This window comes from Panthera pardus, unplaced genomic scaffold, assembly GCF_024362965.1.
Source record: "Panthera pardus isolate Hobbes unplaced genomic scaffold, ASM2436296v1 HiC_scaffold_13, whole genome shotgun sequence".
NCBI lineage: Eukaryota > Metazoa > Chordata > Mammalia > Carnivora > Felidae > Panthera > Panthera pardus.
This window is the reverse complement of record NW_026526688.1, coordinates 28,763,464-28,784,221: the sequence shown is the minus strand read 5'-3', so window position 1 is coordinate 28,784,221 and position 20,758 is coordinate 28,763,464. Positions and strand designations below refer to the sequence as shown.

The 20,758-nt window shown below is 39.5% G+C and overlaps 1 protein-coding gene across 1 annotated transcript in view; it reads left to right on the top strand.

Moving 5' to 3' along the window:
• The first annotated feature begins 11,996 nt into the window (after positions 1-11,996).
• PPP2CB (protein phosphatase 2 catalytic subunit beta) overlaps positions 11,997-20,758 on the top strand; it is a 34,002-nt gene continuing 25,240 nt past the window's right edge. Inside the window, exon 1 of the mRNA XM_019466839.2 lies at positions 11,997-12,136. Coding sequence (XP_019322384.1) covers positions 12,035-12,136 — 102 coding nt within the window. The 5' untranslated portion in view covers positions 11,997-12,034. The remainder of the gene's footprint in view (positions 12,137-20,758) is intronic.

Sequence of the window (20,758 nt, the reverse complement as noted above, 5' to 3'; positions counted from 1 at the left end):
GAAGAGGAAGCCCAAATGGCCAACAAATGTATAATGAGATATTCAAACTAACTACTAGAGGCAAAATGCAAATTATAATGAAATACCACTTCATACTCATCAGAATTGCAAAAAAAAAAAAAAAAAAAAAAAAAAACCCAAAAATCAGAAAGGGGGATAAGATCATTAGAGATAGGTCAACTATGGTGCAGTCATACAGTGGAATACTATATATTAAAATTTAGGGGCACCTGGGTGGCTCAGTCAGTTGAGTGTCTGACTTTGGCTCAGGTCATGATCTCATGGTTTGTGAGTTTGAGCCCCATATCAGACTCTGTGCTGACAGCTCGGAGCCTGGAGCCTGCTTCAGATTCTGTGTCTCTCTCTCTGCCCCTGCCCCACTCATACTCTGTCTCTCTCTCAAAAATCAGTAAACATTTAAAAAACATTTTATAAAAAAAAAGTTAGAAGCAGGGCGTCCTGGTGGCTCAGTTGGTTAAGTGACCAACTCTTGATTTCGGCTCAGATCATGATCTTACGGTTGAGAGAGCCCCATGTCAGGCTTTGCACTGACAACACAGAGCCTACCTCGGATTCTCTCACTCCCTCTCTCTCTGCCCCTCCCCCACTCACGCTCTCTCTGGTCTCTCTTAAATAAACTTTTAAAAATGTTGAAAAGAAAACTTAGAAGCTAAATACAGTAATGGTCATCATTTAGTGAAGTTGGAAATAAATGCATAGCACAATACAAATATGCACGTAAGACATAATACTGTATCTTTTACATGGATAATTTAAGGATATATGTCAAATACATTAAAGAATATTGTTCAAAGGAGAGAAACGAGATCCTGTATCCAGGATGAAAGGGGAAGACAAGGATTTTGCACAGACATGTTGACAATGTACTGTAAAATAAAAGGATTAAGTTTACCTGTGCATCTGAGAATCAAAAGAAAGTGGGCAGATAATTTCCACAGCAAACTATGAAAAGATATAAGTTACATCCATGAATTTAAAAAATTATGTAACTATAGCAACTTTAACTACTTTTTAAAGTGTTAAGATGACAATAAGTTAAATATAGTTGTAACCAAGACAGTAAATGTCGTAAGTTCACCTGTCAAAAGATGTATTAAGATAAAAACTTACTGTGTTGCACTGTTCCATAACTAATTCCATGACAGTAAATAGGTATATTGCAATTCATTTCAATTCTGACACTTAGCACAACCCCTACAAGTGAAGTGCAAAATCCTTCACAAGACTGTTCCCACTTCAGGCTGCAGCCACAAATTTCAAGTGTATCCCAAGCAGGCTACAAATTCAGGGGTTCCCAATGACCCTTTCAGTTTCAATAATTTGCTTGAACAACTCACAAAATTCATTGAAACATGACGGTTACAATTATAGTTTGATGATAAAGGATACAGATCAGCAACAACCAAACTAAGAAATGTGCAGAGAAGTTCCTTGCCAATGGATGGGTATCCAGAGCTTCTCTGCCCTCTCCCCATGTGGCACCCAGGTACCTCACCTCCCTGCACACCGATGTACTCACCAACTCGGAATCTCTACAGAGTTTCAATATCCAGAGTTTTTATTCGGGTTTTATTACATAGACATTTTAATCAAATAATTGATCACATGGTTGAGCTCAATCTGAAGCTCCAACCTCCTCTGAGGTCAGGCTGGCCCAAAGTTAGCTAACCTGTCATATGACATGTGTTTTGGGTGACCAATTCCCATCCTGTAGCTATTTTGGGGCCAACCATGAGTCACCTCATTAGTATAACAAATATACTCCTATCATACTCCTATGGGTCTGTTCAAATTTTCTGTTTCTTCTTGTTTCAATTTTGGTAGTTTATATGTTTCTAGGAATTTGCCCATTTCTTCCAGATTGCCCATTTTATTGGCATATAATTGCTTGTAATGTTCTCTTATTATTTTTTGTATTTCTGGTGTGTAAACAACACCTCGTTCATTCTTGATTTTATTCGGGTCCTTTCCTTTTTCTTTTTGATCAAACCAGCTAGGGGTTTATCAATTTTGTTAATTCTTTCGAAGAACTATCTTCTGGTTTCATTGGTCTGTTCTACTGTTTTCTTGGTTTTGATAGCATTAATTTCTGCTCTAATCTTTATTATTTCCTGTCTTCTGCTGGTTTTGGGTTTTATTTGCTGTTCTTTTTCCAGCTTTTTAAGGTGTAAGGTTAGGTTGTGTATCTGAGACTTTTCTTCCTTCTCTAGGAGGGCCTGGATTGTTATATACTTCCCTCTTATGACCACCTTTGCTGCGTCCCAGAGGTTTTGGGCTTTGGTGTTACCATTTTCATTGGCTTCTATGTACTTTTTAATTTCCTCCTTAACTCCTTGGTTAGCCCATTCATATTATGCCACTGTTGCATAAAAAAGATGTTATAAGTGGAAAGATAAACTTCACAGTTTAATATTGGACAAAGATTTACCAATTGTCCTGTAGAAAAGAAAACTGGTGATAATATTAACAATCAAAATTACATTAAGATAAAATTTGAGAGTAATAAGTTATTATAAAGTTAATATTATGAAGTCATGACATATTAATGTACTATACACAACATTAATGTGTACTTTTTCTTTTTTTTTTTTTTGTTATGTTTTCTTTATTTTTGAGAGAGGGACAGAGTGCAAGCAGGGCAGTGGGGCAGAGCCAGAGGGAGAGAGAGAGAGGGAGACACAGAATCCAAAGCAGGCTCCAGGCTCTGAGCTGTCAGCACAGAGCCTGATGCAGGGCTCAAACTCACAAAACGCGAGATCATGACCTGAGCCGAAGTCAGACACTTAATGAACTGAGCCATCCAGGAGTCCCATTAATGTATACTTTAAATTAGAAAACCTTTTAGGAAAAGAATTTTAAAAACCCAGAAATAGACAAAAAAGGATTATTATGAGAGATTTTTCACTTTATTGGCCTGTGATAGATTTAGTAGATTTAAATAAGGCCATAGAAGAAATGAAAAGATGACAGATAGATAGATAGATAGATGATAGATAGTACTACCCAGAGTAACTTTTGCTTGTCTGGCTTTCTGTGTTATCAATGGCTTTTTGTGTAGAAACATGGAACATTTTCATGTGATTTAATCCCTAAGTATTCATTGACTCATAGATGGTTCCTGAATACTCTCAAATGTTCTCCCATGTTTTTATTTTACATTTGTCTCCAAAGACAGCTCTCAAAATCAGCATCTCAAGCACTTTCAAGTGAAATCTTTTGCTTCTGTCAATATTTAATATATTTATTTATTGTATTTAATTCTTATCCACAGTATCTTGTTTTTCTATGCTCACTGTTGTAAGACATAATCCCCGCATTAATGTCTTCCCCTTCGATTACTACTTTGTGGTCATTTGTATCCATTACTTCCATTTTTTATTACTTGGGGCCACTCCAGTTTCCAGTTTCCAATCATTCATAGCATTTGAATATATTTAATGTTTATTTATTTATTTATTTTTATTTTTGAGAGAGAGAGAAAGACAGAGTACAAGCAGGGGAGGAGTAGACAGATAGGGAGACATAGAATCTGAAGCAGGCTCCAGGCTCTGAGCTGTCAGCACAGAGCCAGACACGGGGCTCGAACCCACAAACCATGAGATCATGACCTGAGCCCAAGTCAGACACTTAACTGACTGAGCTACCTAGGTTCCCTGAATCACTCACAGCTTTTAGATCATGACTCAGAGTTTATCTCAACACCACTTTTTAAATAATTTTATTATTTTTTAATTTATCCATTCTGAGAGAAACAGTGTGCACAAGCAGGTGAGGGCAGAGAGAGGAGGAGAGAGAGAGAATCCCAAGCAGGCTCTGTGCTATCAGCACAGAGCCCAATGTAGGGTTTGAACCCAAGAACCCTAAGATCATGATCTGAGCCAAAACCAAGAGTCAGACGCTTAACTGACTGAACCACCCAAGGACCCCAATAATTTTATTATTTTTAAAATGAAAAATAATCTATCCAAATTTTGACATTTACTCCCTACCTTGCCAGTCAGCATCAGCATTAATAAATGTACCAGTGTGTTTCTTAGTTACTCACCGTATTTTTACATCTAAATTTCTTTCAAGGATCATGTGAGAGAACATGCATAAGTGAACTTAGGGTAGATCTACCCTCTGTGTTTCTGAACACACTCTCCTTTGCCTACTCAACAGTCATTATCTCTAGTTAGAAATGCATTTCTTTGATGTTGACCAAACCCCAATTTTGTTCAGATAACTGTATGGAGAGCCCTTGAAATAGGGGGAAAATACATCCCTATTACAGACCTAGGGAATTATTCACAATTAAGCCAGTCATAGTAACCTAGTTTGGGAGAAAAATGAAAAAAGCACAAATGTAAATTAAAAACTCATCGAGATACCATTTCTCACCTATCATAGTGGCACAATTTTAAAAGCTTGACCAGGTACTCTGTTGGAGAAGCTGCAGGGAACGGGCACTCTCATACACTGTGGGAATGTTATGTGGTACAATCTCTGTACAGCAGAAGTTGTCGACATGTGAGGAAACTACATATGCCTTTGTAACCAGTAACCTTACTTTCAGGAATTTATCCGGATGATAAATCTCCATCCAATAATATAAAAATGCAAATGTATTGTTTGTCATCACAAAATTTGGGAAATTACCTAAATTCCCATTTAGGCATAGCTGAATAAACTATGTCGCATACACCAGTGGAGGACTATACAGTTGTAAACAATGAACACAATCTTTATGAACCAATGAAGAGTGTTTCCTGTGAAATATTAAATTGAAAAAAGCAGAGTACAAAAGAATACCTAACATATTACCTTTTGGATAAGAAAGAAGGGGATAAGAAAGAAAGAAAGAAATACACGCATATTTTTGTATAAAAGAACACTGGAAAAAGCAGAAAACAATGAAGCTGGTTACTATAGAGAGAACAGGGTGAAAGGGGGAAGGGAAAGAAGGACATTTTCCCAAATTCACCTTTCTGGATAAATTTTACTTTTGGAAGCTTGTGTAACGTTCTACATATCAAAAAGAAAATTAAATCAAGAAGCATGGGAGTAAAACTATAGGCAAGCAGATACAAAATTAATTGTTAAATGAATAATATACCCATACTGAAATAAAGACTGGAGAGAGACCAAACTAACTTAAACACAGCACTTTGGCTATAAACAATTCTAAAAGGGATTTTATTGAATCTAAGATGTCACTGACTGTAAGATGGGATTTGATTTCAAGTGTGTTACAGTATGGAAAAAAAACCAGTATCTTAGAATCAATGGATATGATATAATCTGGGAAAATGCATATTAGATGAATAATCCAGATAACTCAAGAGTATTAGAATAAGCACCAAAAACTTCCTTGGGCGTCAGGGTGAGGGCTCTTCTGAGGTTTATGATAAATAATAGTAGAGTCTATGTATATTAGGGGGATGACGATTATTGTTTGATTGGTACAGAGTTTCTTTTTAGGGGTGATGAAAAAGCTCCGGAGGTGAGAGTGGTGAGAGTTGCCTAATATTGTGAATGTACTTAATGCCATGGAATTGTATGCTTAAAGATGGTTAAAATGGGGGCACCTGACTGGCTCAGTCCATAGAGTATGCAGCTCTTGATCTCAAGGCCTTGAGTTCAAGACCCACAATGGGCAAAGAGCTTAATTTACTTTTTAATTTTTTTAATAATTTATTGTCAAGTTAGCTAACATACAGTGTATACGATGTTCTCAAAGAGCTTATTTAAAAAAAACAAAACAAAAACAAAATCAGGGGCACCTGGGTGGCTCAGTCAGTTAAACATTGGACTCTTGATTTTGGCTCAGGTCATGATTTCACAGTTCATGGAATTGAGCCCTGCACTGGGCTCCCCGGGGATAGTGCAGAGCCTGCTGGGAATTCTCTCTTCCTCTTTCTCTGCTCCTCCCCCCACTCACGCACCTGCATACTCTCTTTCTCTCAAAAATAAACATTTTGAAAAACAAACAAACAAAAAACACTCTAAAAATGGTTTAAGTGGTAAATCGTATATTTTACTGCAATAGCAAAAATCACAAAAAAATTTATATTGCAAGGAGATCTATAGAAATTATTTGGGTATATGAAATAAACAATAAAGTATTCTTGAAATCTTGGGGCAGACGAGCTTCTTTCAACAGACTTAAGCAAATTACTGACAGGATAATGACAGAGTATGACACAGATATTGGAGGCGGTAGGCTCTGGCTTCCTGGCTTCATTTCCCGGCTCCAACTGAGTGACCTAGGGCCAGTAACTGATTTTCTCTCCCTCAGGATCCTCATTTGGTTAATTAGAACAGTAATCATAGCACTTACTTCATAGGGTTGTAATGAAGGGAACAAATGAGGTAGTAATTTAAGTACTTAGAGTACTGCCTGAAATAAATACTCTTACCACAACCAAAAAAATGTTTAAATTTTTGTATCCAAGTAACACACTTTGTAAAATATTTGAAATATGTATATCAGACAGTCTATAAATCGGTAATAAGGAAATGAAAAACCCAATAAAATAACCAACACTCAAGGGGCACCTGGGTGGCTTGGTCAGTTAAGCTTCTGGCTTTGGCTCTGGTCATGAACTCACAGTCCTTGCAGTTGAGCCTCTCAACAGCTCACAGCCTGGAGCCTGATTCTGATTCTGCGTCTCCCTCTCTCTGACCCTCCCCTGCTCGTGCTCTGTCCTTCTCTCTCCAAAATAAACATTAAAAAAATAATAATAATGAACACCCAATTCACATACACAATCTAAATGTCAAAAAATATGAAAAATTGCTCAACTTCACTAATTGTCAGAAAAAATCAGATTATTTTCCGCCTATCATTTAGTCAAAGCATAAAATGAGTAATATCTGGAGGTATCTGCCAGGTTTGTGTTTAGATGTAACAAAACCTCCAAATGAAGCTTAAACAGATATGAAGCTTGTTTTTTGTTTTATGTTTTTTCACTCATAATACGTTTGGAAATAGACAGTCCAGAGCTGCTATTCTGGTTTCTCATTGTCATTAGGAACCCAAGTTCTTTTTATCTTTCTTCTTAGCTACCCCTAACATGTGGTCTTTCATCTCTTGCTTTTTTTCTACTGGCTTCAAAATGGCTGTTCCATCTCCTACAATGAGTTCCAGGCAAGAGCACTTTGAGTTTACTCCCTTACAAGCTTTCCTGTGCAGCCCCTCTCAGCTACTTCTACTTATATCTCTTGCCAAAATTACACCACATACCCACTCCTAGGTATTTTTTTAAGCAGGGCCTTTTTTTTACTCCAAACAGAATTGTACAGTGGATATCAGCTAGACTACAGCAATCTCTGCTATACCAGTGTTAGCTAGTATGAAAACTATGGTATCAAAGTCATAATGATAAGAACTGTGATATTTTTATTAATAGTTTATTAATAGCAATGTGTAGTTTTTAAATTTAAATAAGGCATTTCCAATTTGACTTTATGTTTGTAATTTCATCATAATTGACGGAGATTCTGACACAGAATTCCCTGTGTCAATTTCAACAATATCATCTTCACATTCTGATCATCAGGTTTTTTTTTAACTAGAAGTAAAGATACTTATTTAATCTTTTGAGAATTATGGTGGTTTAGAAGAATATTTTTTAGAACAATACAGTGTATAATTTTAAATGTAGCATAAAACCTCCTACAATATTACAAAATATAAATATAAATGATTCATATTAAAACCATTTAAATCAAGAAAATTATCAATATTTATATATTTTAAAAGAACCTAGGGGTGCCTGGGTGGTTAAGCGTCCGACTTCAGCTCAGGTCGTGATCTCGTGGTCCGTGAGTTCGAGCTCCGCGGCGGGCTCTGTGCTGACATCTCAGAGCCTGGAGCCTGTTTCAGATTCTGTGTCTCCCGCTCTCTCTGCCCCTCCCCCACTCATGCTCTGTCTCTGTCTCAGAAATAATTAAACATTAAAAAAATTTTAAAAATTAAAAAAAAAATAAAAGAACCTAGTCAGTTGTGTAAGAACAAATATAACATGTAATATTATTTTTTCAAGTTTGTTTATTTTGAGAGAGAGAGCAGGCAGGGGAAGGGCAGAGAGAGAGAGAGGAAGAGATTGAGAACCCCAGGCAGCCTCCATGCTTGGCACAAAGTCAGACACAAGGCTCCGAACCCATGAACCATGAGATCATGACCTCAGCCAAATGCAAGAGTCAGACGCCCAACTGACTGAGCCACCCAGGTGCCCTATATCTAACATGTAATTTTTTTTTAACGTTTATTTATTTTTGAGACAGAGAGACAGAGTGTGAGAGGAGGAGGGGCAAAGAGAGAGGGAGACACAGAATCTGAAACAGGCTCCAGGCTCTGTGCTGAAGCCCAATGCAGGCCTTAACTCCAGAACTATGAGATCATGACCTAGGCCAAAGTCAGATGTTTAACCGACTGAGCCACCCAGGCACCCCGAACATGTAATTTTAAGGCAAAGGATCTGCTGAAGTCAATGATTTTAAAATTCTTTGATCAAAAGGAAAAAGGTAGGAACGCCTGGGTGGCTTAGTTGGTTAACTGAACAACTTCAGCTCAGGTCATCTTCTTGGGGTTCATGAGCTGGAGCCCCACATCGGGCTCTGGGCTGACAGCTCAGAACCTGGAGCCTGCTTCAGATTCTGTGTCTTCCTCTCTCTCTGTTTCTCTCACACCACCCACCCCCCCAGCCCTCTCTCTCAAAAATGAATAAACATTAAAAAAAACTTTTAGGGGCACCTGGGTGGCTCAGTCAGTTGAGCGTCTGACTTCAGCTCAGGTCACGATCTTACAGTTTGTGGATTTCAGCCCTGCATCAGGCTCTGGGCTAAAGGCTCAGAGCCTGGAGCCTGCTTTGGACCCTGTGTCTCCCTCTCTCTCTGTCCCTTGCCCACTCACACTTTGTCTCTCTCTGTCTCAAAAATAAACATTAAAAATTTTTAATAAAAATGAAAATATTAATTAATTAATTTAGGGGCACCTGCGTGGCTCAGTCAGTTAAGCCTCGGACTCCTGATTTCAGCTCGGGTCATGATCTCACAGTTGCTGAGTTTGAACCCTGCATTGGGCTCTGCACTGTGAGTGCAGAGCCTGCTTGGGATTCTTTCTCTCTCCTCCTCTCTCTGCCCCTCCCCTGCTCTCTCTTTCAAAATAAATAAACTTAAAAAAAATTTTTTTTTAATTTTTCTAAAGGAAAGGGGTTGGCAAATAAAAACAAGAACATTTCTGGTAAACAAAGAAATTTAGAACTGGCTTGCAAACTTAAGATTAAATGCAGTTTTACATGGCGAGTAATTAGCAAGGATTAGAGGTTGATGGTTATTTTCTGCAGGATGGAACACACAACATATACATACATACATACATGCATACATACATATGTGACAGAAGAAAAGTGCAAAGAAAGAAAGATGTTTAAGGATTATGGCTTTTATTTTTAATTAAGATGCCTTTACAACCAAAATACCAAAAACTGATATTGCACTCACCAAGTCTCCTGACTGGTCTGCCAATGTCCAGCCTTCCCTACTCCTGTCAGACTGCTGAGGTCATAGAACAGAAAGTACAGGAATGGCAGCAAGACAGACTTGGGTATTCATTCCTATTCCACCAGTTATTATCTGCGTGACTTGGACGTGTTTTTAAACCCCTACGTATCTGTTTCTTTATGTGTAAAATGGAGGATAATAGGATTATTGGAGGATTAAATGAGAAGATACAAGTGAAATGCATGGTCTCTAGGAAGGACTCAAAAAAGCATTCGTTTTTCCTTGACAGCATAACTTGACTAAACTTTTCGGAAGCACTCTTTTCACAAACTCTCTTCTCTACCCCCAACTCTAAGAACATTCTCTCACATTAACTCCAAACACATTTGCTTGCACTTCAAGTACTTGCCTCCCCAAACACTATCCATGGTTCCCATTTCTCCTCTGGGTATGTTTTTCTATGCTCAATCCATGTTCTCTAGGAACTTTGAAAATAACCATTCACATTTGCAATCTGAGCTTTCCAGGTTTGGCTGAAACTCAGCCTCCTTTAAGCCTTTATAGATAATAGACTAACGTCCTCAGATACTGCAACATCTACTGCAATCATACACGTGTCCCTTCTCTTCAGTATTGTTTCATCACCTTTTCATGTTTTGTTCTTTAATGGGTCTAGTACTATTTACAAGTCACTTGAGATCAAGATTTCCTCCAGCCTGATTTCCCATCATATGACCTATTTCTGTTGAAAGAAGTAGCTTTCCAGACCACATTTCACACATGTGTTCTCTACCAAAAATAATAACAATTATATATATATGTATATATATACATATGTGTGCGTAATTATGTATGTGTGTGTGTATATATATATACATATATACATATATACAAATATATATATACATATGTATGTATATATATGTATATATATATACATATATACATATATATGTGTATATATATATTTGTAATTTTTTCCTCTTCTCCAGGCAACTTCAAGGTTTTGCTCGGGGAGAAGGTTCAAACTTCAGTTCATATACCACCTTTCCTTATTAAAAAAAATTTTTTTTAAGTTTATTTATTTATTCTGAAGGAGAGAGAGAGCATGAGTAGGGGAGGACAGGTAGGGAGAGAGAGAATCCTGAGCAGGCCCCATGCTGTCAGCGCAGAGCCCAACATAGGGCTCGAATTCACCAATCTGTGAGATCATGACCTGAGCCGAGATCACGAGTCAGACGCTTAACCGACTGAACCACCCAGGTGCCCCCAAATGCCACCTTCCAAAAGCTTTCTGTAACTGTTGCCCAGGAGGGAAAAGACAACTAACATGTTAACCCCTTACTGTACTATTGGATAGGCACTTGTAAATGTTTCTTCACAACCTGAAAAGGTACACCTTACTGAGCCCTTTTAACAGATGAGGAATCTGAGGCTGGGGGAAACTGGATGCAAGAACACACCTATGAAGTTGGCAAAGCCAAGATAGGAAACTTGCCTTCTTCTTTCACTTGGGTTGAGTTGGCAGTAGTATGTGCCTTCTATATAGTCAGTATGGCTGTTTAGCACCTGCTGTACGAGGGATCTAGCAGTTAACAGTTGTTCAATAAATATTTGTTGAATGTACAAATCATTAGAACTCAGGAAACACTGCAGTAAATGCAGTAAAGAATGCTGGAGCTGGAAGGGACACAGATTGTTGTCATACAGAAAATTCATGAAAGGGAGGCTTCAAGATATTAGGGTCCACAGCTACTTAGTTGCAGAGATAAGACTAGAAAGAATTCATTTATACACCCAATAAATATTGAATACTTGCTATGGGAGAGTGCTAGACTCTGGGGAGACAATGCAGCTGAAGAAAGGCACAGGTTTCCCAATTCCTCTCCAGAGCGCTGAAACAGCCCTGCCGGAGACTAAGGTGGGTCTAAATTCCCAGAGAAAAGGATGTGAAGGGAGAACCGGAAGAGATTGGTCTGGACCCCAAGTGAGTAAGAAGGGTAAAAGAGGAGCCACCCTTGACCCCCACGGGCCATTTGTCCTCCAAGCCACAAGGGGGCGCTGCAACCCTCCGCGTCCCTAGCCCCGCCGGCGCCGCCAGCTCGCCTGTTCCCGGCGGAAATGCCCAGGCGATGACGGAAACCCAGAGGGAGGGGAGAGAAAGAGCGAGAGAGGGGGCGAAAGAGCCGGGAGAAGCGGGCGGGCGGGCGTGAGGCGGCGGATGGTTAGCCTCTGTAGGGTGTTGTGCCGAAGACCCGCGCCTCACTCCCCCCTAAACTTCCCTCGCCCTTCACCGACTCCAGGGGCGCGCAGCCGGGCGGGCGAGGGTCTCGAGGCCCTGCGCCAGGAGCCGCCCGCTGGCCTTGGGCGGGGCGAGGGGCCCGCAGCCACCCTCCCCGGCTCCCTCCTCTCCCGCTGGGAGCTGGCGGCGGCGTCGGCAGCGAGAGAGGGGAGCGGCGCCCGGGGTAGGGGTGGGTAGGGGCGGGGAGGGGGGAGGGAGGCGGCAGGGAAGGGGGATCGGGCCGCCATGGACGACAAGGCGTTCACCAAGGAGCTCGACCAGTGGGTCGAGCAGCTGAACGAGTGTAAACAGCTTAACGAGAACCAAGTGCGGACGCTGTGCGAAAAGGTAAGAGAGAAAAAAGAAATGTGGGAGCGTTTGGCTGGGTGGGGGCGGCCCCTCCCCTCCCGGGCCTGTCCGCCCTGTGCCCCGCGTAGCCGGTCCGGGTCCCCGTCGGGCTGCGTCTCCCGGCTGGGACGTCCACCCGGGCGGCGGGACGGGCCATTCCATGACCTGGCTTCAGGGGGCCTCCCCGGGCTCCACCTCTCCTCTGGGCCCACCCTAGGGCCCCGTCCGGAAGCTCACTTCGCTGGCCTAAGGAGTCCGGTGGAGATGGGCGGGGAAACGTGGCATCAGGAATCCACGCCCTAGATTTTATTGGGGTCACCGCCGCTCTTCTGGGGATTACTGACCCTAACGTTTCACGTGGGGACTGGCGATCTCGGCGCTTTAGAATGCAGGCAAATTAATGCAGTCTCATTTGAAAATGCACCGAAAGTTAACCTGGATGTTATTACTATTAATGAACTTTTTAGTAGACGTAGGAATTTTCTCAGGTGAATCAGGGCCTTCAAAAAAATCACTAACCTGGGATGTGTCACGCGTTTGTTTGTGGAGGGATGGCTGTAATGGCGGGCTGATGTTTTAAATAGAGGTTGACTGTGGTTGAAACAGATGGTGACTGGTCTTCGCACTGAGTGGCCTTGGAAGCAAAATGTTTATTGTCAAAAAACAAGACAGCATGTCTTAAGTTTGGCAACGGTGATTACTTGAAATGATAAATGGGAACGTGTTTTGGTGCACAATAACCCTTTTCAAAAAGTTATTTCCGTTTCTATTCTATCTAAAGTGGGTTTGTTTTTTGTTTTGTTTTCCCCCTATCCCAAAGAATAATAAAATATGCAGGGGGTTAACTGCTGACAGTTGTTCTTGATTGAGTGATCTTGGGCAACTTTCAGAATTCTGTATCCATTGTTTTCTTAACCACTGGGATCATTTCGTACTCTCCATTTTAAAGTCTGGAATTTTTTTATTTATTTTTTATAATCGAGACTAAATTTTCACACGTTTTTGTGTAGAAAAAGTCCTATAGGAAAGAGTAACAAAGTTATTTATTCTTACTGCTGTGGGGTTTGTATTTTTAAGGCATAACCTGTAAGAGTTGTTTGATCATTTTGTTTGGAAATCAGGACGCCTCAGAAATGCATTGAAGAAGGAAATCATAGGGCACTCTTAAATTATGCAACTTACAGATGGAGGAGTAATAGCTAATAATCTAGAACAGTGTTTTTAACAAGTAAGGTTGCCAAGGACTGTTGTGTATTAAATAATTATAACTCTTAACACCGGAGAATTTCTGTAAATAGAACTGCCAGCCCAGTGGTGTTTTTTTTTTTTTTCTTTCTGAAACAAACATTACTTATAGCTTCAAGTCGACATTGTTTTCTTATTTGATAATCTATAATTTCACGAGTCTTAAAATTTCCATTTTAAATTTCTCTCAAGGCCTAGTGTCAACATTCAATTTTGAAATACCTAGTTTTGAAATTAGTTGAGTCTGTTAACCCTGCTGTATTAGATACAGACTTGAAGTTGTGAACAGAGTTGGTGTTGAATCAGTTTTTCCCTTTGACTAAAATAATTTTAAGATACGTTTATAGAGAAGAGTATTGTACCACTTCTCAAGCACACTTAAGTCACTTTATTTTATTTTATTCATTTAAGTAATTTCTACATGCAACGTGGGGCTGCAGCTCACCACCCCGAGATCAAGAGCCGCAGGCTCCCCCTGAGCCAGCCAGGCACCCCTCAATCACCCCCTCAATCACGCTTCAGTCTTAATCATCTGAGGAAGTTTTCTGTATTTGTTAAGAGAGATTATTTGTACTTCAGCACTTAAATAAATTGGACTACAGATCTCTAGGACCTTATAGGTATATTTAAGCTTATAAGTTCCTCACTCTTTTTAATTTTTTTTTTATTTTGAGAGATAGAGAGCTCATGGGCAAGAGGGGGAGGGCAGGGAGAGAGGGAGACAGAGAAACCCAAGCAGGCTCCCTGCTGTGGTCACGAGCCCAGTGTGGGGCTCAATCCCATGAACCATGAGATTGTGATCTGACCCGAAATTAAAAGTCAGATGCTTAACTGACTGAGCCACCTAGCTACCCCACTACTTAAAAAAAAAAAAAAAAAAAAAAAAAGCTCATATCCACTAAACATGAATTTTTAAGTGAAAATAACCCAGCCTTTTATCTGTGGCCTCTATCCCTTAGGTGGAATTGCCAATGGAATGGAGAAGTGTAATATAGTATTTCTTTCTCACCACCCTTTTGAGCAATGCTTAGTTTTACAACCCTCTCATGGCCACTGTGGTATTTCTTGGTGGCATATGTATTCTGTCTTCTAACCTTAGTCTTTGGTTCCCACTTTATATCTCTACCCCTAACATTCTTTTTCCTGACAGGTGTGGTATTTACTTACAATGAACTCTGGTATTAAACCCAGTCTCATTGCACCTCTAATTCCTGTTTTGTAAGACAAGAGTAACATTAAGATACTACCCGGATAGGGGCGCCTTGGGTGGCTCAGTTGGTTGAGCGTCCAACTTCAGCTCAGGTCATGATCTCACGGTTTGTGGGTTTTAGCCCTGCGTTGGGCTCTGTGCTGACAGCTCAGAGCCTGGAGCCTGCTTCAGATTCATTCTCTCTCTCTCTCTCTCTTTGACCCTCCCCTGCTTGCGTGTGTGTGTTCTCTCTCTCTCTCTCTCTCTCTCTCTCTCTCAAAAATAAATAATAAACATTTAAAAAATTTTTTAAAGATACTACAGATAAAGTACTGACAAGCAAGAAGCCCTCAGTGAGTGAATCTTAGAAAAAGCCAAGTAAAAATAGCCATTTTATCTTGTTTTATTTTTTATTTATTTTTTTAATGTTTGTTTATTTTTGAGAGAGCACGCAGAGAGGGAGACAGAGAATCCGAAGCAGGCTCCCAACCAGGGCTTGAACTCACTAACTGTGAGATAGATGGTGACCTAAGTCGAAGTCAGAAGCTTAACTGACTGAGCCACCCAGGTGCCCCCCCGTTTTACCGCGTTTTAAATCTGTCATCTCATTTTCTTTTGGGAAAATATGCAAATTAAATAGCTGTGTTGATGTGACTGTGTTGATGTGAGGTTTTATGTGTAGTGGTTGTATAACCCTGAAAAATATAGTTTCTGTATTTCATGTAGTCTCTGTTATCTGAAGCACAAAGTACTAGAATTAGTAACAATTTTGTGAAGTGACTTTAAACTCCTTGCCTGGTCTACTTAGTACTTCCTCTACCTGTCCAGGTCAAGAATGGCAGGCATAAAGAAGGACTATAAAAGAAAAATAAAATGTTAAACCTAGTTATACAGACCATCTTTTGGTTCAATTCTTTGTGACTACGTGGTTTTTTGTTTTTTGTTTTTTAATAGGAATCTTTTGGAGTCTAATGAAAATACTCTATAGGACATTGCTTTATATAGTGGTGATTTTTTTCCCTCAAAATTAAATTCCTGTTCTAATTCAGGTTGCTTAAACACTGAAGGAGTCAGCTGAAATTGAAACCAAAGTGGGACTGGTAAAAGCCCTATTTTGAGAGAATGGCAAAAGTAAGATCCATCCATCCAAAAGTAAGGCCATCCAGTGCCAAATGGGGAAGAACTACAAAAAATGTGGTCTGGCCTTCCAGGTTCATTTTTGTATAGAAAGAAAATTATTTGCATAAAATAGTAAGGTACATCTTCTGAGAGGACTAGCTCTTAAATTAACAGTCCAGCTTTTGAAGCTAATTGCAAATTTGACTAATGTGCATAGAGAATCAGTTTCTGTGATTCATTTCTGCAACAGCAGTGTGTACAGTAATTTTAAAAGATAGTATGCCTGGAGAGCCAGTCTGGCGCTGTTCAGGACATTGTGTGACTAGAACTATATTTAACTCTTGGTAGCATCTCAGGAAGAGGAACTTTTTAGGCTCTTTTACACAGTAAACTTTATTTTATACTGAAGAACCCGGGCAATGATACTGTAAGTAGGTAAGGAGATTTAGCTGTGTGCTAGCAGATCTTTATTCTGATGATTACAAAGTGCCTACTTAGAAAAATTTTGAGGCTTGGGGCACCTGGGTGGCTCAGTCGGTTAAATTTCGGACTCTTGGTTTTGGCTCAGGTCATGATCTCACCATTTGTGAAATTGAGCCCCACAGAGCACAGGCTCTGTACTGACAGCAGGGAGCCTCCTTGAAATTCTCTCTCTCCCTCTCTGCCCCTCCCTCTCTCAAAATAAATAAGCTTTTTTTTTTTTTAAATTTTTGAGGTTTGTGTAGGAGTGTAAATATGTAAATCTTATGTTAAACTAATGGATATGTTTCTGGGTTGTGGCCTCAGCCTTGAAATAAACAGAAATATTAGGATATTACTTACCTCATTAATGTGAAATAGTGTGCTTAAATTCCTGAATGCTTAAAACCATCTTAATGAAGATTAGAGTCTCATAAAAATGAATGATTTTTGTGAGCAAGAAAAATCTCTTGGATTACATTTTTCTTTGATAGGTTGTAGCTAAAAAATAGTGGTCTTAGTAATCAGAAAGCCTAACTGGTGCTTCATTTTAACTTCTCTTAAGCTCGGGTGGTCCATTTGATAGAGTCTAAAATGCAGTGATGTAGAAAGTAGCTCCTTCCCTTCTAACTGTAACACAGAATGACCTCATTACAGTGGACTATGAGGTTAAAACCCAATTTTGCTGACCGAACCAGTCGTCATTTTCCATGCTTATCTAAGCCAGCCTCTCATAGCAGGCAGGTAAAGAAACTAAACCAAACTAGACTAGCACGAAATGCTAATGATTAGAAAGCAGACTTTTTAAAATCAGTTCATTTCCCAACTCTATATGATGTGTAAAATCATCTCTGTAGGTAGATAAAATGAAGATGTCTACATTACATATTTTTTTCACATGGAATAGTTTTCTTTGTAGTAGGTGCCTTTTATTCTAATGTGAAGAGGCTGTAGGAATTTTTTCTTCACGGTCTTTTCTTCTGGATAAATACTATGAGGGACTTGCTGAATGAAGTCCTTCTTTGGTAAAAGGAAACCAAATACCAGAAGTTGAAGATAAAATTAATGCCAAAACAATTGCTGTGTTTTAAACTGTATCTGTTTTCTGAACTTAGTTTTTCTAAGAATGGCATTAAAATCATAGATGTAATCTATTGCGTGTAAGAATTTGAGTCTACTTTAAATAGGAATTTTGTTTTGAAGTGATATGCTTATACTGATTCTTCTTCATGTAAACATAGTTAAATGTGATCCTAATCTTGGTTCTTTAAAATAACTTACATAAAGAAATATTTTCTTCCAGACTATTCCTTTACTAATGATTAAATCTTGTCTATGCTTCTTGTATCTTTTCAAGTCTAAATTTCTTTAAGAATCATATTAATCTAGGGAATGAGGTCAGTTCATTACTGATTTGGTTTCTTTTCTGGGGAATGGTGGGGAGCTCAAGCCCAGACTTGGTTTGCTGTCTCTTGTAGTCTGGGACAGTTGATTATGCCTTGCAAACTGCCCTTTTTTGAGCAAGAGTTAAATGATAATCTTGAGGTACAGTCTAAGATAAGTGACTTGCACTACAATGGCATTGTGATATAGCACAATGAAAGCATGCAAAGTTCCATTGAAGATCTGTTAAATAATATTTTATACAAAGGCGGTCATTTTATTTGGGGAATAGGATGGGAAGGTGAGATCGTACCCTCACCTCTTCCATCTTACATGAAATATTTTTTGAAGTGACCTTTTAGCATGTAATTTTTTTAATGTGCCAAAGTAATATGTAGCCTATTCTTTAATTTTTCTCATTTCATTTCTAGAGAGGAAAATACTTACAAAGTGTCTTCTACTTTTGAAAGATTTCCCACACGACCTAGATAAGGAGCAGAGTTGGCTCTGCAGTCTTGCCTTTGCTTTAGTAGCAATAGAGACACTTCTTCGAGAAATGAGAAAGAAAAGAAAAGAATGGTCGAATAAATGCTGGCATTGTATTTTTTACACCATAGATTCAGCAAATTTTAGTTGCACTCCTGTGTGCCAGACGCTGTTCAAAGTGCTGGAGGTTCAGCTGTGAACAGAAGAGGAGACTGATGATAAACAGATTTAATAGAATGCCAGACGGTGATTCTTGGTAGGAAGAAAAGCAGAGGATAGAAGAGAGTGATGGGCTTGAGCTTAGGAGGCTCTTTGAACAGACTAGTCAGAGAAAGCCTAGCAAATTATTCATTAGATGATTTACTTTTGTGATCTGAAAGTGTGTTGCAGGAGTTAGAGGGCACATTCCCAAGACTACCCTCGTTTTTGACACCAGTGACACGTCCTGTGGGTTCCACAGCCGCTCTCTCAGGTTCAGTAATTCACAGGAAGGCCTCGCAGAATGTACTCGTGATTGCAGGGAAAGAATACAGATTAAAATCAGCCAAGGGAAGAGACACACAGGGCAGAGTTCAGGAGGGCCTGATGTCTTGTCTCCAGAGGCAGAACTGGCACCGGGTCACCCAAAGCCCTCATCGTGAATCACCTTGTTAGACCATCCAGTGGTCACAGCCCCCAGGCAGAGACACTCTCATGAAGCAGGACATTCTGGGGCTTAACAGTCACCTCCCAGTAGGCAAGAGCAGATGCCAGACCTCTCTTTGGGGAAGGTTCTTAACATATACAGATTTTTACTTCGTAACAAATTTTAGGTGACAAGAACTTATAATAAATAATTAGGGGGAAAATAATGCCAAAATACATGAAGAAAACATGGGTAGATTTATCAGAATCTTAGAGTGTGTAGGATATGAGGTATTTTCCTACAAATTGAGTTGGTACGTTCTTTGTTGTAATTTCATAACATTTTCTTTTCTTGATTCTGTAAACTCTGAAAATGCAGAATGTTGACCATTTAATGTTTAAAATATTCTTTCTCTATTCTTGTAATTTTTACCGGACATTTTAGCATTTTTGTGTAGTCAGATGGTTCAGCTTCTCCTTAAACTTTGTACATAAGAAACACTCGGAAAAGAAAAAAATTCAGATTCCTTAATTCCATCCCAGAAACTGATTATGTTTTGGCATGTCCAAAAATCTGCATTTAAAAAAAATAGTATTTTTTTAAATTTATTTATTTTGGGAGAAGGGGGTGAGGCTCAGAGGATCCAAAGCAGGCTCCAGACAGCAGAGAGCCCTATGTGGGGCTCGAACCCACAAACCATGAGATCATGACCTGAGCCAAAGTGGGATGTTTAACTGACTGAACCACCCAGGTGTCCCTGCATTTTTTTTAAATGTTTATTTTTGAGAGATCGAGTGAGTGGGGGAAGGGCAGAGAGAGGGGGAGAGAGAATCTAAAGCAGCCTCCACACTGTCAGCACAGAGCCTGACGTGGGGCTCAAACTCACAGACTGAGATCATGACATGAGCTCACATCAAGAGTCAGATGCTTAACCAGTTGAGCCACCCAGGCGCCTCTACCTTAAGTTTGGATCAGCTACCAACATTTTTTCCTTTGTGTTTTCCATGTTGCAAGATGTCTCTGAGAGCTTCTTTACTGAGATTTTTGCCAGCATCACTTCCTCTGGGATATATTCATTCTCCTCATCACAACCACTTTCTTCATATATGTCAATAAATTTCCTTATTTATTTATGTCACTATTTATTTTCTAGCTGCGTATTTAGAGCCTCTCCAGCAGCAGCAGTATCCATATCTCATAGCCATTTCTTTGATATATTTTTTATTTGAATTTCATTTTGAATTTTACCACTTTTCATTTCTTTGCTGCAGTTTCATCATTGTTGACCAAATCCCTCTTTTTGAGTATCCATTTTTGTAAAATGTCACATGAGTTTATTGCTAGAAGATAAGGAGGCAACATAGCTGTACATTTTGCTCTCTGGGTGTAAACCTAAGAACAAATGTGCTATGACCCATCCCTAAAAGTTTTGAAAGAAGTGATGTGATTGTTATTGATCGTGATGCTGCACCTCTTGCTTATATAGTAACTTGTATACCAGCAGCAAAAAATAATAATAAAGTTTATTTATTTTGAGAGAGAGGGAGAGAGCACATGAGCAGGGGAGGGTCAGAGAGAGAGAAAGTCCCAAGCAGGCTCCTCACTGTCAGCAAAGAGCCCAAAACAGGGCTTGAACCCACATATCATGACATCATGACCGAAATCAACTTGGACGCTTAACTGACTGAGCCACCCAGGCACCCTGCAAAAAAAAAAAAAATTTTTTTTAAGTAGGCTTCACACCCAGTACAGAGCCCAGCATGAGGCTTGAACTCACGACCCTGAAATCAAGAGTTGGCTGCTTAACCGACTAAGCCACCCAGGTGCCCTAGCAGCAGAATTTTTAATTACAGTAAATATACTGTGGTAACTTAAATTTGAACCTTGTTATTGTGGGCCTAATTTAACTAAACCATGGTGACTGAAATTCATGCATATAGGAACTAATACAAAGTGAGAATTGCCTGTATTAAAGAGAAATTATTGGGGTAGGATTCATATCCACTAAATAATTTTTTCTAACCCCATTGGGCTACAGCAGTATTTCATACATTTTCGTCACCCCAAAAAAGAAACTCTGTGCCCATTAGCAGTTACTCCCCATTTCACCCTTCCC